Below are 26,572 nucleotides of genomic sequence, written 5' to 3' on the forward strand. Positions count from 1 at the left end.
ATAGAGGACAGCCAGTACAGGGGTCGCAGCCAGAGCCCAGCGCCATTTTTAAACGGGCCTTAGGCCTAGAAATAATAATAATTTCAGTATATCTGTGAATTTGTTTCTGGAGTTCACCCTTAAAATGTCTCATTGTGAAGTTATGTCTCGATAGAACTCTACATGAACTTTAATCAAAACACGGAAAAAACAGTTAGCTTTATTTCATGCTTAATTTCTGAATACCATAAACCAGTCCACTAACTGTGAAATACGTTGTGGAAAAAAAAATGTTTAGCAAGATCGTTTCAGTCCTGGCCATTTACTAGCCTGGTGAAAAAAAGGAAAAAGGGGGAAAAAAAACTTGTCTGGAAAAGTCAGCACTAAAGCTATTGTCTTTAAGCAGAAACAATTTATTAAGAAACTGGAACTGCTTTTTAATGGGTAAGGCTACAGCAAAATCTTAAATGCATTTTTATGGTCCTCATCTACAGAAAACTATTTGGCCATCAGCTAGCCTAAACAGCTACAGGCTTTATTAAGAAAGGGGGAAGGCTAGAGTAGGGGAGCCACATGTGGAACTAATTACTCACGTGGAGGCCATGACAAAGACCATTTCTCCAGACTTATCATGGGGGCTACACTTTCAGGAAGTGGCTGTAATTACTGTTCAGGTCTAGCAGAGCAGCCTACACATAGCTGGCAATTGCGAGAGTGGAGAAAAAAAAAAGGATGACGTGAAAAAGGAGACACTGTGTTCGTCCCCAAGATAAAACAGAAACACATCCTCACTGAAAAGTGTTTAACTCTTTTGGTGTGGAAAGTAAATACAGATCTAATATTTTTCCTTTTGCTGGACTCTTATAACTTCCTAAACTGGAGAAGTTATATAACATACAAACAAAACAATTTGTATGTATTCCTCTTGTATTCCTTTCAAACAATGTTAAAAGAAAGGGTCACATCCCTTCACTTTCAGTTGGCTGCACTCTGACTGCAGCTTGGATTTATTTATTTATTTTCTAACACAGCTTTTCCATTCTGGGGCCCACTTCCTGCCTAGCTCTAGCTTCGAAAAAAAAAAATCTGGCTGCAAGATGAAATGACTGCTTAACATTACACTAAAACATCTGGTACCGTTTTATACACAGACCTATGTCTTTAGCACGAGCAACTCTAGCTGTCTCTCCTCTAGCACAGTGCATACCCAAACCTCCCAAGGGTGACATCATCCCATATATGGACTCTCAGGCCCTGCCCTCCCCCTTTTCCTGGTCCTAAATTCATTGCCAGATCCCTAGTCTGCTGCAAATGTGCCACGTCAAGACTGGAAATCAGAACACTTTCTGTGACTGTGTGTGTCAACGCTGGTAGAATTTGAGGGTACCAAAAAAAAAAAAGGACTATTTTTTTTTCCTCTTCAATCTCCAACCTATGGGCATAACCAGCAAATGGGAAAATGTTACCAACGAAGACTGAAGGATTTTACCATATACTAAACATGAAATTGGTGTTCCGGAGAAAGCCTGCTCCGTCGCCCCAGTGTTCAGACTACCTGTTCAGGACAATGCTGTTGTACAGTAGTCTGCACATTGGTTAGACTGGGCATGGGACAGCAGCGACGTGGATTAAAAGGGGGGACACATGTTGCAGATGCCATGGAAGGGTGACTTAGTGTTCCTCCTTTCCAGCTTTTCATATGAAGTGTTTCTCTTCACAGGTTTTGCACATAGGGAAATAAGATACGCTATGATGGGAAAGAATGGACAGAAGGACTTCGCAGTGGTGCAGGGAAGGCATGCTGGTAAGGCCTAACTATGGAAGAACCCCTGCCCAGTTAAACATGGGAAATAGATGCTTACTGCCAGGCTGCAACATCAGCCTCTTATCTGGTGCTGTTGAGGAGTCAAATAGATATGACTCAATGGACATTATAACATAGTTTCCATTATGCAGCAAACTAAAGAGAGTACAGGTGCAGAAATTAGACTTATAAGGGTTTGCCAAAATAAAATGGGCCAAACTTTACTTTGTTTGCTGAATCTGTTGGTCATTTGGTTAAGCATGGAGTTGTTTTTCTTGTTAGTGCAAGTGTACTTTTCCTCTCAGTGAACTCTTACTGTGCTTGACAGGGATACCCAATTTATTATTGAGGGTTTCTTTAGATTTTTTTTCCATGAAACTTCAGTTTCCAAAATTGTGTTGTTTTTTTTACTTGTAGAATGTTTGTACATGTAGAATGTTTTTTTATGCATTCAATTTTAAATTATTTTTATTACACAATTTTTATCTTAATGTAAGGAATGTTTCATGACATAATCTAGTAAATCTTTACAGGATAATGTTAAATGTTATTCAGTGGAACAATAATTAGCAACTGCAACATCCCCACTAAATTTGTATATAGAAGTTGGTTAAATATACAGTGCCCGCCATTCTTAAACAATATCGATGAGCATCCTGAACCGTAAGTTTCTGGCGGGCCGTAGGTTTCTTGAGGGTGTGTATTACCTACATGTATGTTTACTGCAGAAGAGTTATGTTTTGATGCATCGCTAATGTAGTACATACATTTGGACAGCTAGCATTGTATCTGCTCAATTAGATTTGCCACCAAACTACACAGGACTGAAAAGTTCAGTTATAGATTGCAGAGCAAATTTCACTTCATCTTTCCAGCAGTCTAAGGGTTAGTGGGCACTAGGATAGGACACTTTCCCAGGGAAATCCTTTGACAACTGCATGGATTGTTATGTCTTGAAAACAGCAGAGCTGTCACAAGAACAGATGGGAATGGTAAGGGTTGAAACAACCAAAGATAAATTATGCCTGTTGCAATGCAAAAACAAGTCAGAGTTGGATCAGAGCAACACTGGCTGCTTACCCTTTGTGTATATAGATCTCAAAAAGGAAACCATAGAATGTGCATATTTAAACTAGTACAAGTATGTTAACATACTAACATATAAGTATAACATAATATAACATTTCAAGCTGTAACTATGCTTGCTGCACAGGCAGCCATTTGTATATATTTTTTACATATTAGCATCTTGGTGAACAGAAATGGGCCCTTATTCAATTAACTTTTTCTCCTGAGATTTCTCCTAGGAAAAAAACTTTTCAGCACTCTATAACTAACAAAGTACCAAAAAGTAGATGAAAAAGTACCATAAACATTATTTTTCACATTTTCTTGCTTGCTGGTGGTTTAAAAGTAATTTTATTGACAAGGTGTGCAAATATCATCAAGGAGAAAACTCAGGAGAAAAAGATGATTGAAGGTGCCTTAGTGCATTATGCCACTATCCTGCCTGAAATGAATGAAAATACTGATGTGTGTTAGGGAATTCATCTACTTATATACTGACTGCTTTTAAACTTGCATGGAAGGTTTGCTATATTATGTTTGCATGCTGCCCAATTAAATGCATATAATTAAATCAATATTTATATATTATTTTTAAATATAGTAAACGAGGTTTGGTCATGTTATGAAAAACATGAACATCACAATGAAAAAAGCTCTGTTGTAGCCATACATCTAAAATGCAGAATAAAATATGATACAATTATAATGATTTCATTTCAATCTGCTTCAATACCATATAAATAAATCAAATTTTACAATTAAACATATATACTTTATTAAGGTTAATATCGAGAAACTAGGGATTTGTAAAACTGTACATCTATTTTTGTTATTATTATTATCCCACTATCATTTTCCATAGTACTATACAACTAATCAGTGAAAGTATATAAAATATATAATACTGTACACATACAGTATTCTGCTATTACTAATTTACTGTATATCATTTATAAACCACCATAATCTTTAATTGTCCTGCACAAATGGTCAACTAAATGCTACAAAAAATGTACAGTATCTAATCTATCTATATAGTTATTTCTGTATATATTTTATTTACTCTATAGCTTGAACATTTAGTTTACAGCACAACTGCTTTAGGTTAGAGCAAGCATGAGATTAATGTTTGTGTTATACTAACATGACCACTCACTGCACTTACACTTAATAAAATCAAAATATACTTTCTAGAGATTTTCCTTTCAGATAATTTTTTTTTAATTAATAAATGGCTTTGTGTGTGCCAAAAGAAGGAAAAATGCAATTGGGCTACTGACCAGAAGCCTACAAAATATCATATAATAATATGTAACATCATAACAAAGACAAGCAGCCATGTCTGCAGATGACATAAATGGATAACTGTTACCACTCCTACTAGTATTCATGCTGGTGGGCTTACATTAAAGCTCTGTTTTTTTTCTGTGCTTGTAAATGTCCCAAAGGCATTGAAATATACCATCTAAACACCCAGTCTCACCCACACAGATAACAAGATAAATGAGCTTCTCCTCTTCCTTTTTTTATATATTTAGCAGACACTAAAAAGAAAAGTTTTCACACAGATACCTAGGTATGTTTCAAAATACAAACTAGATAAGGACAATGAGCACTGATGATTAAGATACCTCAGATAATATGCCTTTGGATGTTGTAGCTTTTAGAAAAAAAAATAAAACTTGGTTTTAACAGTGACGGGAAGTTAGCTTTCAAGTGAAAGAAGACTTCCATATGTCTCTGTCATGCTCCCCATCTGCTAGTTGGGCCAAAGAGCTTCCTGTCTGGAGCTGGCCTTGCAGCCCATCACAAACATGTTTATACAGAGAGAAATGAGCTTCAGGTAACTCTACCCTTATCACACTGCAGGAAGACCACACACCATGTCAAGAAAACACATTTACTTGACCAAAAGAGAATATATAAATATATCAGATACTAGATAAATAAACACAGACAATTTAACATTTGTTAAAAAAAAATGGACAAAATGTGTCCAGCTTCATGGCCATGATTACTTTAACACAACTTCACATGGTCACGGTGGGTGAGTAAGTACAGTACTGTAAATGAATGAAGTAAACTAAAGCATGTCAAAAAATACTGTTAACACTGTTTTTTAATATTTGGTGTATTTTATCTTTTTTTTCCAGTAATTTTTTTTTTCTTTTTGAGCAGTGAAAACAAAAATGTAACTTTTAGAGAATGAAAATACTTCACACAACCGTGGCACAGTAGCTATTAGTCAATACACCTTTCTCACAGGATGTGTTTTTACTTTATCAATAAATCATATTTTTTGCCTTCAGCCACAACAAAAATTATCAAATTCGTTGTTCAAGATTAACTTGTTTGATATTACTTTTCTTAACTACTTTATAGTACTTCTTCTCTTACCAGGTGATGAAAATGTATTTTGTAGATGAGATAATAAAACAACTTCCTAAATGCAAGTAACCTTTTCTCCTAAGTTTTCTCCTAGGTGATATTTTCCCACCTTAAAATGCATTTAAAGCCACCAGCAAGCAAGAAAATACTCAGAATAATTTTGACACCACTTTTTATTTACGGTGGTACTTTTTAAACTGCAGAGTGCTGAAAAGGTATTTTAAACAGAAGATAAAAAATTACCACCTAGGAGAAAACTTAGGAGAAAAAGTGAATTGAATTTGAGTTCCAATTACTTTGATGCCGCATAAAAGAGAGTTTTTCACCGTAAAAATGTATCACATCAAAACTCCAGTCAGAGAAAATGTAATATTTTTAATTCACTTGAAACCTGGTTGGGTATTTAAAGTGAAAACATGAATTCTTAAAATCTCTCTATTTCTAGCATGAGATCCAATACTAAGTAATCCAATACTAAGTAATGAGCATTTTACTTGTTTTGTGAAATAAGCGGCTTTGCATTTTGTAGACAGTACATAGAAACAGTGCTGCCAGTCAGTTTCTATAACTACCAAAACAAATTTCTAATGATCAAATTTTGTTTTCTTAAATCAGTTTAATTTCTGATTCTTTGCTGCATGTCAATGTATTATTCATAGTATGTTTTTGAAATAACTGCATGAGCAAGTATGAAAATGTTGCACAAATATAATTTAATTGATTAATTTTGTATGCACTAGTATAGTAAGTTACTGTTAAAAACAGGATTCATATAAAAGGTTATTTTTCAATTATGTTTTCCACATCCAAAATCATGGGTTACAGAGGCATAGCTGTGTGTGTGATAGAACCCTACAGCATCATTTATAAGTAATCACTCCACTTCCCACATACAATCCTTCACAGAGATCTGTGCTGTTCTACATAGTACAGATGCTCCTGTACAATGTGGATCTCATTCACAGTAGTCATACTGTAGCTACCATACTACACATCAATTTACTTTCAAAACATTTAACAAATGCTCTTCCTATGTGAATAAATCAAGTTATAGCCAGCTAGTTATAGCAGTTGCATGGTTTACTACAGCTGTAGTTACATCCTTACAATCTTATAAATAACACTCACTTGATAAAAAAAATCTAATCTAGAAACTAAGTACAGCTGTTTACACACTATGGCCCATATGCAATTTATTTTTCACCTGAGTTTTCTCCTAGGTGATATTTTCACACCCCCTGGCCCATATGCAGTACAATTTTTCTCCTGAGTTTTCTCCTTGGAGATAATTTTTCATTTTCTATTCGAAATTACTTTCTATCATTTACCAACTGAAAAATTACCGAAAAGTGGATGAAAAGGTGTTATCAAAATTATTTTGAATATGTTCTTGCTTTCTGGAGGCTTAAATGGCATTTTATTGACAAGCTTAACAATATCACCTAGGAGAAAACTCAGGAGAAAAAGTCAATTGCATATGGGCCATTGTCATAAATAACCTTTTATACCACCAGGAAGCAAGAAAACACTTAAAATAATTTTGATAGTACTTGCTCTCCATCTTTTGGGTACTTTTTCAATTGTAAAGTGCTGAAAAGATATTTTAAAGAGAGGATGAAAATTGCCAGTATTTCCTAGGAGAAAACTCATATGAGAAAAAAATAATTGTACATGGGCCTATGTGTGTACGCGCAATATAAGAACACATATACACACATGCACACTTGTATATGTATTTGCAGTAAAGATAATAAAGGGTATATAGTTAAAGTGCTGCAGGGAATTTAGTAAAGGCAGAAATCTACTGGAATTTTTTTCCATGTTTTTAACAATTGGAAAAGTCATAGTAAAAACTAATGTGTAGCTGTGTCAACTGTATACTGAAAATAGTGTTTTTTTAAAGCAGCTTGTAGAATTAATTTACTTTTCTTTACATATATGTTTTAGTTCTGTCCAAGTGCATGTCATGAGTTAATATAAATGTTTCAAAGGAAATATTCATTCATTTGTCAGTAAGAAAAGTAAGGTTATTTTGTGCTTTATGTGAAAGGACAATATTAATTATTTACATTTGGATCATTTGTATTTAATTGTATTTCATGGAATAGAATAAAGCATAATTACATGTTTCAAACTGTAATTATTGTAACTTTATGCTGTCTTTAACATTATATTCTTGTGTACAACTCTGTTCACCTTCCATGAGAAAAAATCCAAAAGAGATGCAGGCTCCTTCTTATCAGCCTGTGCCAATGGAATCGTGGGATTGGCTGGAAGGAGTTGTCATGTGTCTGCCTGTCTACACTTGCTGTGCAGAACATCCTCTCACCTGTACAGCAGGCACAGACAGGCAGTCACATGACAACCCAGCCTGATTGACAACCAGCCAATTGCAGCACAGCTCTGGAAATCTATAGCAACTACATCTTGAGATAAAGTACCACAGCATCAGCTGCAACTGCGACCTAGCAAGAATTGGTTTTATACTGTTGATGACAAAATAATTTGTACTTGACCTTTTTAATTACTTCTAATGCTTTTCCTATATGGTCTCATGAGATCTAAGCTGAATAGTTTAAGCAGCAGCCAACTCCACAATAAAACATTTTCTGATGTTGTTGAAATGCTTTCTTAGATGTTACTGTACTGGCTGTGTCACACCATTAGCTAAATTCTGTGATGAGGTAGATAACTTGTATCAATTTTTTTTTACATAGTACTGATTTCTAAATTCACCATTTAAAAGGTTTAAATTGTTCCCGAGGTGACGTGACAGAATGAGATAAACATGTGTATGTACAGTGCAAAACATATTAAAAATCAGGCTGTTTTACTTGTTTGATTTTGCTGCCTGAAAGAGTTCATTTTTAGGTATGGAAGTGACAGCTGCTGTCTTATCAGTACCTTGTTGAGAATATAGTAAACATCACTGATAAGCAAATTACAGTCATAAAGTCTCCTTAACAGAATACAACTTCTGAGAGCAGGGGAAGAGATAATGGTAAAGTTAATACTTTCATTTAGGGACACTAAAGCAGCCCATACACTCAGCCAATTTTCTGGCCGACCGATCGATCCCGATCGATCGATCGATCAATCGATTGCAAATCGGTTGGCCAATCGACCGATCGACGGCCGATTTCGATCGATTTCGATGGATTTCCATCGAACTTGCAGGGTGGAAAATTTAGGTCGATCTGATGAGATTGCTTATCAGTTTGCATTGGCCTTAATGGAAATCTGATGGCAAAAAAATGCCATCAGATCGAATTTCAATAGATTTCAAACTGAAATCTATTGGAATTCTATCCTGGTAAAAAATGTTCTAAAAACGCTTCAGATAGATCATCAGATGCATTTCTTATCTATCTGCTGCCAATCTGACGAGTGTATGGGCACCTTTAATAGGCTGCTACTGAGCAACAACACATTCAATCTACTTTGTAGATGTTTAAATATAAAATAAGAACATGGGATACCTAAAAATAGTCATTTTTAGGAGTATAAGGATAAATACAATTGCTAATCTCATCAGTTTATTTTCACCTCAGGTTCACTTTAAGGTTTATCACAGATGAGCCTTTTCTCATTCACACAGTTCTACTTAAAGGGTTATTCCACCAAACAGGTAGTTCATACCAAGAGGAAGCAAACATAATACCTTCTTACAATTTTTCCATGTTTCAGCAGCAGGCTACCTGGAACATGAATTCCGAGGTATGACCACTTTTCATAGCCAAAAGAGAAAGTTTTCTTTCCCTTTATTTGAATGTTAATTTATTTAACTTTGAGGACCAAGCAGCAGGATCTTTGAGATTCCTGCTTGAAAAATGAAAAAAACAGCAGTCTGCAGGGAGGCACATGTTAGACTCCCACTACTGAAATCCCTGCACCAGGGTTGCTGAGAGATATAAGAAGCTAGTGAGTGAAGTGACTCATGAGTATTATGGCCCATACTCACGGGCTACAATTGTCGACAGGTCGCCCGTGAGTATGAGGCTCAACACGGGCGCGCACCCCGAACCGTTGTTAGTCGCTGCTGTCCCCGGCGATTGGCGCGGTCAATCGCCTGGCGACAGTTGCCGCCGCAACTTTGCCGCAACTGTCGCTAGTCCGCGTGAGTATGCGGACTAGCGACAGCAACCTCTCGCCAGAACACGGAGCTTCCGGCGGCGGGGGAGGAACATTGGCGACAGCTTCTGTTGCACAGCTGATCCCTCTTCCGCGTGTGTACGCGGAGGGACCTGGCGACGAGCTGTCACCGGCCTGTCGCGCACACGCTCACGTGTGCTGGCAACAGGCCACAAATGTAGCCCGTGAGTATGGGCCATTAGACTAGCCCTACTCTTCATAGACTGACCCTCCAAGAGCAATAAGTATTGCCGTATGACTGGTAGAACCACAGGTGTAAACAGTAAGGATGCCTCTGCCCTGGTACTGTGCAAAAGTCAAAAGAGATAGAATTAAATCCAGTATGTATGTGCATACACACACACACACACGCATTTATGCACTTGTATGTTCAAACCTTACACGTGTGTACATTTGAACCTACCCTCCAGTGCAATCTACTCTGGGAGGGAGGCTGCTACAAAGTAATTTAACCTACTTAACAGTAATCCCGAGTCAGGCTTGAGCCAGAAATCCACAGCTCAGTGTGGTAACCCTCAGCCTGACTCGTGGTAGCCGCAAGGAGGTATAGGGAGACAGCAACATCATTTCAACTCACCTCCCCCAGGATCTAGATGCCAGCAGCAATTCTTCTTCCGGTCCTCTGAGGCTCTGGAACCCTCTGGTAAGATTGCCATCTGTCGTCATGACACCAGCAAGCGATCTCACTATAAGGGTACAGCGCCACCCAGAGGACAGAGGTAGAATTGCAGCGCTGGATCCAGGAGAGGTGAGTAATGTGCTGTGCTGTCACAGATCTCTCTGCACTATGATTTTTTTCCTGGTTTTAAGGTCTAAAAGTGTGTGAAAAAATGGCACCGTTTTTAGACCCTAAAACCAGGAAGTAATCACACCACCAGGGAGGTTAAGTGCTAAAATTCTCTCTGCTGTTTTTGATCCTCAGTGACTGATTAATGAATTACATGCAAGGTAAAAATGATATAATATCGAAGCCTGTGAGCTTTAAAGAGAAACTCCAACCAAGAATTGAACTTTATCCCAATCAGTAGCTGATACCCCCTTTTACATGAGAAATGGAATGATTTTCACAAACAGACCATCAGGGGGCGCTGTGTGACTGATTTTGTGCTGAAACCCCTCCCACAAGAGGCTCTGAATACCGCGGTACTCCTGGCAAACTGCCACAATGTAACAATGTTCACAGACAGGAAATGGCTGTTTACAGCTGTCTAACAGCCAGAGCAGCTAGAAACAGCCTCATAACCTGCCCACAGTAACAATGTCACCATGTAATACATGTCAGAATGTGAATCTGGGAGAGGAAAGATTTTACAATGAGCAAACACTGACTAAATCATTTATACATAATTATGGTAAAAATGAAGCACTTTTTTTTATTACATTATTTTCACTGGAGTTCCTCTTTAAATAAGAACCTTTTTCTTCCACGTGCAATCCAACAGGGTAAGGTCTCATAATGCTCCCTGTGCAGTTTTCCAGCATAAGAGGGGTTAATCTATAGAAGAAAGTTGAGAAGAGCAGAGGGCCTCCTTAATTGGGCTGATTCCAGTGGTGAGGGTTATGAGCGACAGCTAAAGGATAACAGAGCCTTTATTTTCATGGCTCGTTGGGGGCCCTCTGTTTGCAGAAAGGGTAACAACGCTACACACCAGATGGTCTCGTTTTCAAATTCCAAATGGAAAACTCACGACATCACGTAAATGGATTCCAGATAAATGCAGGCATATTATTTCTCATAAAGTATGTATAGCGAATGCTTGTGGATAAATCTGTGTGGCTTTTAAGAATGAAGTTGGAATTTTCTCCCACATTCAGTCTGGCCAAGTACAGCTATCTCATTTTGTTTTTGTTTGGCTTTTAAACATTGCTGAGCAAACAATGAACTGCATGCTGCAACTAAATTTGGCTTAGTGTACACAGAACAATGGGAAACCCTTACACTTTTTATGCTTTTTTTTCTTTCTAAACATACATTTTGTTAAAGGTTATGTTAACAATAGAGAGATATTCCACAGGCAATGTCACAACAACACGAACATTACCAGAGCTCATTCAAGTCATCTAGATGAAGAGCTCTAATAAGATTGTGCAGAAAACAGCCGGTAGTAGAATATTGGTTAATTTACAGATATTCTAATACTTCAATCATATAGTAAAACATATCGGTAATATTTGCCTAATTTGCTTATTGCCTAACCATACCCACCCCCCTCAGAGACTAACCTTAGCCCCCCTGCCCACAGGTGGGAAACTAACCTGAACTCTCCTCCCCCCCCCCCCCCCCCTCCGAACGGTGCTTAACCTTAAACTGAATCTGTGGGGTACTGACCTTGGGAGGGGGAAGGCTCAGCATCCTAATGATGCTTCTCCATCCTCTCCACCCTCCGGGAACCCTCACTAGCAGCCAGCGAACACCACGTGCGGCAATAACTGAGCCCAATCGGGTCCACTCTACTGTGCAGGCAACTCGCGCCTGCACAGTAGAGTGGACCCGATCGGGCTCAGCTATTTTTGCCTGAGCCCGATTGGAAAGCCGCTGTGCAGGAGTGCAGATTGTAAATACTGCTGCACGTGGTGTTCGGGGACTGCCAGTGCTGGATCCCGGAGGGTGCAGAGGACAGGGGAAGCCTCATAAGGATCCAGAGGTTTCCCCCTCTCGAGGTAAGTACCTCCCAAGGGCAGTTTTTTTTTATTACAGATTTCCTTTAACCTCCAGCATCCTGCTGAAAAGGGCACCCGCTATAATAGCAGGCGCAGGGGCCACCCACTATGCAGGTGCCCCTTTCAACAGTTCACCTAATAACATTCTAGCTCATAACTACAATGTAATTAACAATAACAATAATATTTTTATAGCGCTTTTCTCCCTGGGGACTCAAAGCGCTGTGACCCTGCATTATGCAGTCTCAACGGCTACGGAAAATTCGTGTGTTTTTAGCCTTTTTTAAAGCTGTCCAGAGGAGCCTTTCGTACTGATTGTGGAAGTGAGTTCCATAGAGTAGGGGCTGCATAGGAAAACGCCCGAGCACCAATGTTAAGTGTATCCTGGGAATAACCAGCTTCATCTTGTTGGCAGAGCAGAGGGTGCGTGGAGGGGCATAAAGTTCCAATAGATCCACTATGTATTTGGGTCCCATGTGGTTTAGAGCCTTGAATGTCAGCAGGCAGATCTTAAAATTGATTCTCCATTTTACTGGCAACCAGTGAAGAGTTTGCAGTACTGGGGTGATGTGTGAGCTGCGGGGGGCATTAGCTAGGAGTCTGGCTGCAGCATTCTGTACTAGCTGTAAGGGGCGCAGAACCTTATCTGTAGATCCGATGAACAGGGCGTTGCAGTAGTCTAGATACAAATGCATGAACCAGGGCAGGTAGGTCTTCAGCTGGGATAAGGTGTATTGTTTCACAAAATGTCTAAGCTGTTTTGAGAAGACACAAGATAAAAGCAGGCAGCTAAAAGTGCACACACTTATGCTTACTTTTTTTACATGTGTGCCTAGATAGCTCTGTAGCCTGAGGAGAAAAGCATGTTGTATCAGAGCTCTAGAATACCTCTAATGAAAATCCAGTCTCTGTTGCTTACTCCAGACAAACACACTGAACTGAGGTTTAAACAAAGTTAACTTAGGGGTTGTCAGACTTCCTACTATGTCAATGAAAGCTGTCTTTTTTTGTCAGCACCCCAGGCTCATATAGTAAAGTCAGAGGGTAAAGGCAAGCAGCTTCTTGAAACGAAACTTATTTACCACTGCTTTTTACCATTTTAGGAGAATCATAAGGTTAATTCAAAGTGCAACTTGATTTAAGATTTTAGTGTGTTTTAGTTTTTGCTAAAGTGGGAATGAGTTTGAACCAGGGATAGAATTCGCCACAATATGGGTTCGTCAGAAGAGATTTTTCATCCAACAATGCTTAGCATGACCTCTGACCTGAAGTCAGCCAGCCATTGGAGTTCATAAACCAGCATGTCCTAATGGGAATATGGGTTGGAGAATGTGGTCACTGTTAGACAAGCTCCAACCCTATTGGTCAGCTGATTTCTGGTCAGAAGCCTTGCTGGACATAAAGTGATAATTCCACCCATAGTTAGAACTACGTTCGTTTTTAAAACCCAGTTACTTTTTTTTATTATTATTATTATTTTAGTTCTAGATAGTGTTGAAGGGTTTATAAGGGTTTATAAGGTCTTTTGGATTTCCCAGGAAGTCACAGAGACAGGAAGTGTGGGTAAATGTTATGAATGGGGTTATAGATGGTAATAAAATCTGAAATGTTCTAAAACATTTTCACACTATTCAATCTTTTTCCCTGGAACTGGGCTTTAAATATGTATGTTTTCCTGCTCTCCATCCCTATTCCTGGGAGAGGAAATGCCTGAAATGTTGTGAGTGTACAGCACAGACAGCAATAACAAATACTCCAACCATTTCCCACCCTGATGGAACAGTGTTATTATTGCTAAGACTTCACTCTATATCCTGTTCACAATAGTGAGGAGGAAATAATGTTTCCAACATGCAAAACATTGACATTGAGCCTACCAAAACATCAGCTGCCAATTAATTAACCAACAGTAAGTAGTTCTGATTGATTGAGTTTAATTTCCTCCATAAGTCAGTAGACATTTGAATAACTGAAGATTTCTTGCTTATCACTAGTTTAGTGATTAGGTTATTAATCTATGAAGTAAGGAAGAGAAACATCTCCAAAAGAAATCCACACAGCGACAAAAGTTTTGTACAGGTTCTATCCCTTCTTCACGCATTCACGTACTTAAATAAACATTTCTGGCATATGCTATATTTTGACTCTTTCTGCCAAAAATGTACACTGTACTAAGTAACAGTGCAGCATAACAGTAGACACTATAACGTTACTTGAGATACCGTTAAATTAATCCTCAGTGTCTACACAGCTGGTTTGAGCAGAAGTATCTATATAAAAAAATATTAATATTATTTATATAGTGCTGACTCCTTCTAAAGAGCTTTACAGAGTATATAGCCCTCAGAGGGGCTCACAATCTAATCCCTAGCATAGTCACAACATGTTCATCACAGTCTAGGGCCAATTCATGGGTATGCTACTAAACCAATAAGTTTATAAGTTTGTGTATATATATATATATATATATATATATATATGTATATATATATATATGTATATGTATATATATGTATATATATATATATATATATATATATATAATATATAGTTAAAGCGACCCGGGTACCATTCAAGAAAAAAAATAGTATTAATGGTGTGTGCCATGGGGGAGGGGGTTGGGGAGAGCATCATTACTTACCTACAGGGTGCTGCTCCTCTGGCCCCTGGCCAGCACAGAATTTGCCATATCCTCTGCCTGCCTGGCAAGATCTGGAGGAATCCTGCAGTGCCTCGCTTGTGCACATGCCACAAAGCATGCTGGGAGATTTAGTTTATCAATGAGAGTACAGTACTGTTTTGAAGAACAGTCTAAAAAAGGAGATGCAGTGTTGGTGCTTGAATAAAACTTTTTCCAGTTTTTCTGGCCTAGTTCTTCAGGAGAGATAAGACCAACACTGCCTCTCCATTTTAGAAGGTTTTTAAGAATTTTATTTATACTGCCACCTCCACCTTTGCTATTGTCAGTTTTACACCTCTATTGGGTGGTTGTAGTTTTTTAGCTTTAGTTTTATTCTAATGGACTCTAGGAAGCACCCATCCGATTACTGTTACACAGACCTATAAAACCGAGTGGGGACAGTCATTGTCTCGCTGGCTCTAATGTTGGTTGCAAGGGCTGCAACCTACCTTTCCTCCTGCTCTCTCTCTTTTCCCTGAATGACACTGGGGTTCCGGTAACCACAGGAATTATCAACACAACCACAGGCAACCAAAGTAACAGTGACAAATTGGCCACTCCCCAATTGTAATTAACAGTTCCCCTCTAGAGGCATGGCCCAAGGAGAAAGCTGGCCATTTGGGAAAGCTCCTGGAAGAGCAGAACACATCCCTGGAACCCCAGCTTTGATGAGTTTATTATATGTTCTACCAGTGTTTGTTTCAGTTATGTGGATAAAGGGTGTATATGAATATTTAAGGGCCTTCAAGAAAAATTAAATCTCTACATTTCTACCCTGGGTAGACCTACAATTTCCATAGCTAGGTAAATGATATTATGTGTGTCTTACTAATTCAGACAGAGACAGCACCAGGCAGGCAGTCAGCTAAATTCTTTGCAATGTATGTAACTATACTGGAGGTAATTGCCTTTTTTGTGCTGCACATGAGTGGGCTAACACTTTAATAATGGCTGCCATCATTTTTTCTAATCCTTCTTTCGTGAAATGTGGCATGTAAACTATTGACTGCAGTATTTCCAACTAGCTGACGGCTTAGTAGCGCTGATTGTTTTTTAATATTTACTGGCTGTCACAGCTTTCTGGTCTCAAGGTTTAAGAAACTACGCTATCACTTCTCTGGGGAATAGGAAATCAACTTGGAAAGGAAAAGGACAACTTCCTCTTTCATTAAAAAAGTCAGGCAAAGGGTCACAGGCATGACTGGAGCACAAGTGATCGCATAGATGCTAAAAGGCCATACCATTAAAATAGGAACAAAATGAGGCATCTTTCTGTTTCACAGTATTTTGTAATAAGCTTCCTTCTAATACCTTACTGGTTTATTACAGGGTATACTGATGGGTTTGATATGTCAAATTAATTGCAGATTCTACGTCAAAACCAATATTGTGTAATTACTGGTGTGTCCTGTGAAGTAGCATGTTGTATCTGAATGGAATGTGAATTAAACTTAAGACTGTTCTGTACTATCTAGTGCCACCAGGGAATCTTGCTGGTTGTGTTACAAGTTAGAATGTTCACTCATGACCCTGTATGGCGCAATATAATGTTGCACTCCAGCCAAAACTTTGTGTGTGTATGCATAAGATTGTAGTAAAGGAAGGGAAAGCATATCATATTGGATTTTTTAATGCTTATTTTTTCATTTGCTTGCAAGGCTACTTGACTACTGTACTTTGCACAGGATGCAAGCAGAAATGTCTGTAAAGGTGGCCACACACACACAATCAAATAAAAAGATTTGATTTTACAGCAATTTAGCCTAAAAGTACAGAAAAATCGTTTTTTTTTCTGAATTTGAGTGAAAAAAATAATAAAATGTCTTGTTTTTGTTGATATTAGTCAATTGGGAGTGGCTGATTCTTCAGAAAATTAAATGGAATAGGATAAATTGTCACGTTTTGATTTAACCACTTCGCATTCAGTCGTTTTCACTTTATGCATCCGAGCAATGTTCACCTCCCATTCATTAGCCTATAACTTTATCACTACTTATCACAATGAACTGCTCTATATCTTGTTTTTTCCGCCACCAATTAGGCTTTCTTTGGGGGGTACATTTTGCTAAGAGCCACTTTACTGTAAATGCATTTTAACAGGAAGAATAAGAAAAAAACGGAAAAAATTCATTATTTCTCAGTTTTCGGCCATTATAGTTTTAAAATAATACATGCCTCCATAATTAAAACCCACGTATTGTATTTGCCTATTTGTCCCGGTTATTACACCATTTAAATTATGTCCCTATCACAATGTATGGCGACAATATTTTATTTGGAAATAAAAGTGCATTTTTTTCCGTTTTGCATCCATCACTATTTACAAGCTTATAATTAAAAAAAAATAGAAATATTTAATCTTTACATTGATATTTAAAAAGTTTAGACACTTAGGTAAATATTTACGTGTTTTTTTTTTTTATTGTAATGTTCTTTTTTTTTATTAAACATTTTATGTGGGTATTTTTTGGAGGGTGGGATGTAAGTTGTAATTTTTAAATGTAAATATATGATTATTTTTATATTTTTTTACATTTAGGTGTAGTTTTACTTTTTCCATGAGTTTGTTTATGTGACGTCACTCTAAGCGTAACATGTACGCTTAGAGGGCCGCATGGGGACGCTAGAGCCAGAAAAAGTGAAGCTTCCGAGAGAAGCTGTCGCTTTTTCTGCGGGGGAGAGGAATCAGTGATCGGGCACCATAGCCCGATTCACTGATTGCCTGGCTAACGAACCGTGGGCTGGGAGCGCGTGTGCACGCGCGCGATCGGCCGCGGGAGCGCGCATAGCCTCCTGGACGTAACTTTTACGTCCAGGAAGGTTAGCAAAGCAATTTTTTTCTGAATTTTCAAAAAAAAAATTCCATAAATGGGAAAAATGTAGCGTGTCTAGTCAAATTTTTACAATCAATTACAAAAATACAAACAGAAAATTGATTGTAGTTCTCAAATTGAATAGAAATATAAAAATAACTGTATTGTGCATGGCCACCTTAAAGAGAACCCGAGCTGGCATGATTTCATTAAAAAAAAAAACATACTATCTGATCTAGGGGGGCAAGGCGGATCAGGTAGCATCCTTTATTGCCACTCTCCGCTGCTCCTCTGCTGAGTTTTCCCTTAGTTTCACTTTTATAAAAACAAAAATATGGAATCGACTCTGGGGTGACGACGCTGCAGCTTCCTACTCTGCTTCTCATCACAGGGCAGAGGTGGGGGAGAGGCGTGGAAGAGTGTGAAGAGTGGGGTAAAAGATGCAGAGGTGTAGAAAATAGGCGGCGAGAAGTGCGGAGGTGGCAGAAAAATAAAGAAAAATAGGAAAAAAAAACACATTCCTCTGGTTGTGCAAACAATCCTGATAGGACAAGAGTGCTGAAAAGCTATTTATTTATTCCTGCTGAATGACACAACAATATGGCTGCTGTCAACAATTTAGAGTGAAAATTAAACCCCTTCCATGAAATTATGAATGAGACTTCAGAAAAGTCCTAAATAACATTGGAGTTGACATCTTCTCATGCTTTTTAATGCTATCTAGTGGCCAGAAGAGTGAGCACTCTTCTGAGAGGACCTACACTAAAAGGCTCTATTTATCAGAGCATTGCAGTAAGCTCAGCTTAAAGAGGAACTCCAGCCTAAACAAACATACTGTCATTAAGTTACATTAGTTATGTTAATTAAAATAGATAGGTAATGTAATCTCTTACCCACACTGTTTTAAAAGAACAGGCAAATGTTTGATTTCATGATGGCAGCCATCTTTTTGATTGAAAGGAGGTGACAGGGAGCATGAGATACAGTTCCAACTGCCCTGTGTCCTGAGCACCTCTCCCAGTTGCTAGGCAACGTGAATAACATGCTTTGCACAGCATCAGGGAAAAAAAGCCCGGGCTTTTTTTCTTTGATGGGTGGAGCTTAGGTAAAAATGCAGCTAAAAATGATGCTTTGGTAAGAAAAACGAAGTTCTGATGCTGTGAAACTGTTACAGAAACACCAAGCCTTTTCAGTTCTGCTGAGTCGATTTTTAGTCCAGAGGTTCACTTTAAGTGATAATTGATTTTTTCCTTTTTTACAGGCATACAAATAGAGATGGTCAACTGTCACGCATTAGTAGAGGTAATGCATTTTTACATATATAATCAAGGATAAACAGGAACTCAGCAGGATAAAGAAGCAAACCACAATACAATATAAGAGGGAAAGCATACAGTACCGTCTAGTAGTATTTCTGGATATTGCACTTCATCCAATACATAACACCCCTACCTCCCTAGACGACATAGCTTGAGCGGTTAATAGCTTTCCTAGTAAGAGAACCATCTTCGGGAGTGGCTATGGTGTCTCCTTGTAGGGTAGTTTCTTACTTTTGCTGGATAACTGCAGCAGGTGAGTTTATCTGCAATTCCCCTGGATCAGGTACTCTACCCTAATGTTTTGGGAACATTATACCCTAGTTACTTCAGTAGACGATCAATGTATTAGAAAATAACCCAACCATCAGCTGTTTTAATCTTGTATCACACAGGTGGCTTAAAAAATGGTTACTGGTATCCATTTAAGTCCAGGTATGTAATTTCTTGCATTTACCTTGTTGCCTGGTTCAAGCACCTGGAGTGCAGAAGTCTTCATTTGGTTGCACAACTGAGTACCTTTCTTTGATTAGACCAGGATACAGTGACCCATATGCAATTCACTTTTTCTCCTGAGTTTTATCCTAGGTGATATTTTTACACCTTGTCATAAAATGCTTATTAAACCACCGGCGAGCAAGAAAATACTCAAAATGATTTTGATAGTACTTTTCACTAACGTTTAGGTACTTTTTCAATTGTAAAATGCTTAAAAAGTTATTTTAAAGAGAATATGAAAATTATCTCCTAAGTGATAATTCAGATGAAAAAGTTAATTGCATCTGGGCCCGTGTATCCAAATAGGTTTTCAGGCATCTCTTCATCAAAAGTGCCGCTGATCTGCACCCAGTGCTAGCAGAGGAGGTTACATGCAGCTGTAACATATGACTAGGAAGTCCAGTCTCCAGTTGTAATTCTTTTTGGTGCATTTTTTGTAATATGAATCTTTTACTCGGCTCGACCACTTGAAGATACATGGAATGAGCTTCATTATCAGACACAATTGTATCAGGTAGCCTATGTGTGGCAGATAATGTCTGTAACACCTTTATTACTATAGAGGTTGCTGTAAAAGTAACTGGAAGAACTTTCAACCCTTGAAAAAATGAATCAACTATCAGGAAATAGTTTGACCTTTAAAAGGTCCTGCAAAATATACATGGGCTTCATGTCATTTCTCAGGAAGGAACTGGTGCCTGATGAGTGGATTGATATAAATCACAACTTTTTACCAACCTATCGATGTGTTCATTCAAATCTGGCCAATACACATTACTCCTGATAAGAGCTTTCATATCTACATTGTCTGGCTGACGCTCATGCAGGAGATGCAAAACTTGAGTGCAACCAGAATTAGCACTCGTGAGGAATGGACAATCAAGAGGCTTCCCTCTACCTAGATAAGTATCTAACTTTTTTTTATCTTGGGGTGGGAGTGTCAGGTTCACTTTGAGTTCTGGAATTAATGGGTAATGCATTAGCAGAGACAATGTATTTTTACCAGTCACACACACCACTACATATTCAAGAAAATTTGGAGAGAAGCATTTAATAATATAATATAACTAAGACAACATATTTTGCCATCTAGTGGCCTTTCTGGATTCTGCACTGAATGCAGTACATACCATCAATAATGGCTTGCATTCAAACAGTGGCTTAGCAATAGGGGATGCAGAGGTAGCGACCGCAGCGGGCCCTGGACAAGAGGGCCCACCTTTAACCGCCTTACTAGTTCTTTATTGGTGCTAAGCTAGTAATGATCACATCTATATGTGCTTTGATATAGTTGTAATCATTAATAGACTGTTCTCCTTCCCAGCTTGTACCTCTCTTGACACTGCAGCTGTCCTGGGCAGGTTTTGGTGCTCCATATCAATTGTTATGTATAGAGCACTCGATGGGGCCCAATGTAAAACCAATGCAATGTGGACATAGGACATAGAGAAATGTACCCAGTATGTATTTAGAAAGTTTACGCTGTCTAATTCCCACTTATCTGTGACTAATCACCACCGTAATTTAATCTCTCAACTGTGTCAGTTCAGGAATCTCCCCTGCCATGGCAGAGAAGCTAATTTGTAAACACAGGATGTTAACAATAGGTCTGCTTCCATGAAAGCAGGATGTTGACACACTGCAGATGTAATGCAGGATTTGTATCAGCTGTAATAAAGAAATGTTTACTTTAAAGATTATGCTGTTGTGTATCTTTTAGAACGGAGAGGAAGTTCTCAGTTAGGTCTGCTTTAAAAGCAGTCCAACAACTTAGCAAGAAACTTTAACGTTTCCTTCTGTGCCTTATTCAAAAAAGGGTGTATTCAAGGACACGTGCTGACAGCTGAAACTATATAAGCTGCAATCTACGTAATTGTAGCAAGATCAAAGGTCACATGACCCTAGAAGCTGTGTGTTCCATTTCCTAAAGAAAGACTGTGCCCAACCATGCTTAGCTTGTTCTGAAAAACCCCATGTGTGCACATTGGGTTAGATAAGAAAGCAGGTTCTGAATCTGGTCAACCTGGCTCTTAAATTGTCTCTGAGATATTAACCCGTAGACTGCCAGCTGTTTTTACAAAAGCTACAAGCCAGTGCCAGCTATGTTTGTATTGTGTTTATTAAATGTCTTGCCCAAATCTTCATGTACCAAAGTCCAAATAAGTCAGTAGGACTATTCTTAAAGGATACCAGATGTCAAAATCGTAAGAGAAACGGGGGGAGCAGGCATATACTATCACCTGTCCTGATGCCTGTTGCTCCCCCATTCCCTTTCTGCCCCAGAATTTTAGCTAAAAGACACCCCCCCCCCCCGATTGGCGTGAGCAGCGCGGCAGCCCCAGGACCACTCTAAGGCCATTGGCGTGAATGACTGGGAATGGAGATTGCAGGGGATCGTGTGCACATCCCCGCTTGAATGACAGAGCAGAGCCGATAGGGACTGTTAGACGGCGAAACCAGTCATCTCTGTAGGCAGGGAAGTACAGCCGATCACGCTAACTGGCTGGCGGGGGAGGAAGGGAGGGGGGATTTAAAAAAAATAGGAAAATTTATTAAAAAATAAATATTAAAAAAAAAAACATTAGAGGAGAAATAATGTAAAAGTATTAGAGGCAGAAGATCAGCAGGACAGCCAGGCAACTGGTATTGCTTAAAAGGAAATAAATATGGCAGCCTCCATATCCCTCTTGTTTCAGTTGTCCATTAACATAATTTACCAAACAGTATATTTGTGAAATGAATTATTATCACTTACCTCATCATCTTTATACCAGGAAAGGCTCTCTGCGGTGAGTATAAACCAGTAGTCTTTTGATCCTCCTTTCATAAGACTGATATTACTTATAGTTAACCAGCCCTTCCGTATAACCTGCACAGAAAGATTACGTAAGCAGTTATAACAAGTGTGTTCATATGTACTTGTACAGAAATGTCACTCCTGCCCCTACAGTGCAGATTAGCGTTCAGATTTCAATTGTTGTTCACATCCTCCCAGAAGGGATTTTCCCATACATCCAAAGAAAAAACAGGCAGTAACTCTAAAGACCAAATTCCACTGGCAGCAGAACAACTTGGCACTGCCACTTTATAGCATCTGTCCAGAGTTTATCTTGACATCGGGACCATGCTACTGCGCATGCGTGAGCCACCTGCACAGTAGCATGCACCCGATCGGGTTAGACGTTTTCCCCTAAAGCCCGAGCAGGTCCATGCTACTGCGCATGCATGAGCCACCTGCACAGTAGCACGTATCTGATCGGGTTAGACTTTTTCCCCTGAAGCCCAAACAGATCTGTGCTGCTGCGCAAGCGTGAGACACGTGCACGGTAGCACGCATCCGATCGGGTTAGGCTATTTCCCCTGAAGCCGGAGAAGGTCCGTGCTGCTGCGCATGCGTGAGCCACCTACACAGTAGCACCCATCCAATTGGGTTAGACTTTTCCACCTGAAGCCCGAGCGGGTCCGTGCTACTGTACAGGTGCAGTGCGGTTGCACTTCAGTGGTCTCAGTGCTGGAATGGCCAGGCAGAGGAGGATGGGGAAAGCCTCTGGAAGACCCAAGTATCTTAATATCTAAATTTGTAAGTAGCTAAATTTGTGTAATGTAAACCTCACAGGTTTGCTTTAACCTATCACAGAACTAAAGTCATGCACAGAAAGCAGACTAGAATATGGCAAAGCCAAAAAAGGAAAAGCATTTGAAGTCTTACCACTAAAAATAACTTATTAAAATTGTACAATCTACAATATACTGTATGCATTTAAAGAGACACTGTAACATCAAAAACTTCCCCTGGGGGTACTCACCTCGGGAGGGGGAAGCCTCAGGGTCCCAATGAGGCTTCCCACGCCGTCCTCCGTCCCACGCGGATCTCGCTGCAGCCCTCCGACAAATCCGTCAGCTTGTTCAATATTTACCTTTCCAGGCTCCAGCGGGGGCGCTGTTGCGGCTTTCGGCTCCGAAGTAGATGGAAATACCCAATGTCAGTTGGGTCCGCTCTACTGTGCAGGCGCCGGAGACTTGCGCCTGCACAGTAGAGCAGACACGACGGAGATCGGATATTTCCGGAGCCGAGAGCCGCCACAGCGCCCCCGCTGGAGTCTGGAAAGGTAAATATTTACATCGCCGCCGTTCGGAGGGCTGCAGCGAGACCCCCGAGGGACGGAGGATGCCGTGGGAAGCCTCACTGGGATCCTGAGGCTTCCCCCTCTCGAGGTGAGTACCCCCAGGGGAAGTTTTTGATGTTACAGGTTTTCTGTAAGATGTAACAATAACAATAATATTTATATAGCGCTTTTCTCCCTGGGGACTCAAAGCGCTGTGACCCTGCATTATGCAGTCTCAAAGGCTAGGGAAAAGAGGTGAGTTTTTAGCCTTTTTTTAAAGCTGTCCAGAGAAGGAGCCTCTCGTACTGATTGTGGAAGTTCCATAGAGTAGGGGCTGCATAGGAAAAGGTCCGAGCACCAAATGTTAAGTGTATCCTGGGAATAACCAGCTTCATCTTGTTGGCAGAGCGGAGGGTGCGTGGAGGGGCAAAAAGTTCCAATAGATCCGCTATGTATTTGGGTCCCATGTGGTGTAGAGCCTTGAATGTCAGCAGGCAGATCTTAAAATTGATTCTCCATTTTACTGGCAACCAGTGAAGAGTTTGCAGTACTGGGGTGATGTGTGAGCTGCGGGGGGCATTGGCTAGGAGTCTGGCTGCAGCATTCTGTACTAGCTGTAAGGGGCACAAAACCTTATCTGTAGATCCTATGAACAGGGCGTTGCAGTAGTCTAGGCGGTAGGATACAAATGCATGAACCAGGACAGGTAGGTCTTCAGCTGGGATAAGGTGTTTGATTTTCGCTATATTTCTTAGATGGAAGAAGGAAGACTTGACGACAGCTGATATCTGCTGTTTGAGTTTTAGATTTCCATCCAGGATCACCCCAAGGTTTTGCACAGTCTTTATACTGTACAGTATCTCCCCCAATTGCTAGTTTGAGGTGGTGATCGTTTTGAACTTTATCCATCATGTGTGGACCACCTACCACCAACACCTCTGTTTTGTCAGAGTTCAGCTTCAGCCAGCTGGTGTTCATCCAATTTTGTAAATCCACTAGACACGCATTTATGGATACTGATGGGTCTTGGGTGCCAGGCTTGAAGGACAGATACAGTTGTGTGTCATCTGCATAACAATGGTATCCTAGGCCATAGTACTGGATTATTTTGCACAGTGGGAGCATGTAGACTGCAAAGAGTAATGGTGATAGTACAGAACCCTGTGGAACTCCATAGGGAAGTGGCACTGGATTAGAGTAGTGTGTGCCCAGACTTACTTGCTGTGCCCTGCCAGATAGGTAGGTCTGAAACCAGCTAAGAACAGTACCCCTTAGGCCACAGTAATTCTTCAGTCGCTGGATTAGTATTTCATGATCCACAGTATCAAATGCTGCAGACAAGTCAAGAAGAATCAGAATTGAGCAATCACCCTTGTCCCTTGCAGTAAGTAGATCATTCAAGACTCGGACAAATGCCATTTCAGTGCTGTGCCTTTTCCTGAATCCTGACTGAAAAGTATCAAAGATGTTGTTATCTGTAAGCTTGGCTTCTAGCTGGTTGGCGACTTGGCGAAGATGTACTTGTGTCCCTAAGTAAAATGCAGTATACATCACTTTTTTTCTGTCACTGTCACTTACAGTAAGTAGTAAAAACCTGACAGGTTTCGGAGAAGTCCATCGCCTCATGGTGGATTCTTAGTGTTTACTGCATTTTCACAAGCAACAACTAAATGGCAGTTACTCTGTCTAACTGCCAAAACAGTGTGCGAGCACTGGCGTATCCAGACGGGGGTTCTGGATGTATGGAACACCCCCCTGAGACTCCTGTACCTTTAAAAAAAATTCCCTGAAATCGCTGAAGCAGACAGGCTTGCCTGCAGGGTCTGTGGGAAAAACTCAGCTCTTTCCCTATTGTAAAGACTGCATGTAGACAGCTACATAAGGTATGTCACAGGTTGAAAAGTTTTTGACAGTCCCTAAACTCCAGGAGGGCTGCCTGCAGCTTGTGTGAGAGGCTGACCATCCCTTACATTCTCCACACCCCTATGGACAGTATACCTATATCCTTCCCCTATTCCCACAACCCCCTCACCACCATGCTGTTAATGTTTTGTTTTTGCTTTGGCAATGCTAAATGTATTTGGTCCTGCCAATAAAGCTTTTTTGGATTTTGCTGGCAGGGATAGGAGACACAGTACATGCAAGTAGCCTCTGTGTGATGTGGGACTGCAATACAGATACACTATCTGCTCTATCTCAGTCTCTCCACTCCACCTGGGGGCAATCTCCCCCCAGGTCCCCTTTCATTCAGTGATTTAGGGCTGGTGTCTGGTGTGTTCAGGTTTGTTGTTGTAAGGCAATGCAAAATACTAGGCTAGCTGATAAAACTGCAATTAAAGGGCAGGCAAGCTGGTAAATATCCACACAGCATGATGCAGAGCTTGCCTGGAGGGTCCGTGGGCAAAAATCTGTCTCTCCCCTATGTTATAATGACTGCATGTGTGGATAAGGTGTTAAACAAGGTGAACATTTTTTGACAGTCCCTAGACTCCAGGAGGGCTGCTTTCTGACTTGTGTGAGAGACTAGCAGGGACAGGAGTCCTATTACAGACAAGTAGTCTCTGTGTGATGTGGGACTGCAATACAGATCATGCTCCATCTCAGGCTATTCTCAATTTCTCTCCACTCCTCTTCTCTCTGGGCTAGTGCACGCCAAAATCACAATAGCAATCGCTAGCAATTAGTGAGTGCGATTTTCAGAGCGATTTCTGAATGACTCACTCAAAACAATGCTACATGCGGTATACCTGCGATTTTGAAAAAATCACAACGCTGCTGTGAGAACACCCACATAGGGTAACATTAGCCAAGCGCTTTTCAAATCAATGTTGATTTGAAAAACGCTCAGAAGCCCTCTTAGTGTGCACCAGCCTCCTTCATTCACCTTTGTTTCCTTCTTCCCCTAGTGCTGGCAGGCCGTGTCTTCTTGTCATACAGGAAAGCTAAATAAAAGTGCAATCCTGGTGAGGCAAATTATTATTATTTAGTATTTATATAGCGCCGCCATCTTCCGCAGATGCATATATCCCTGCATCATATGGGTATCGCTTGCGCTATGTGACATGTGACATATTCCACTGAATTGTCCAAACTAAGTCTATCTCCCG

At 39.9% G+C, this 26,572-nt stretch overlaps 1 protein-coding gene across 14 annotated transcripts in view; it reads right to left on the minus strand.

The window, feature by feature from the left end:
- Positions 1-26,572, minus strand: part of DNM3 (dynamin 3) — a 629,085-nt gene that overhangs the window by 482,549 nt on the left and 119,964 nt on the right. For all 14 annotated transcript variants that reach the window (XR_011022036.1, XR_011022035.1, XR_011022038.1 and 11 more), the window contains exon 16: positions 22,115-22,228. Coding sequence is in view for 7 of the 14 variants with exons in the window: in XM_068239888.1 (XP_068095989.1) it covers positions 22,115-22,228 (114 nt within the window). In the remaining 7 variants the exon portion in view is untranslated. The remainder of the gene's footprint in view (positions 1-22,114; positions 22,229-26,572) is intronic.

Source organism: Hyperolius riggenbachi, chromosome 6 (genome assembly GCF_040937935.1).
Source record: "Hyperolius riggenbachi isolate aHypRig1 chromosome 6, aHypRig1.pri, whole genome shotgun sequence".
NCBI classification, from domain to species: Eukaryota; Metazoa; Chordata; class Amphibia; order Anura; family Hyperoliidae; genus Hyperolius; species Hyperolius riggenbachi.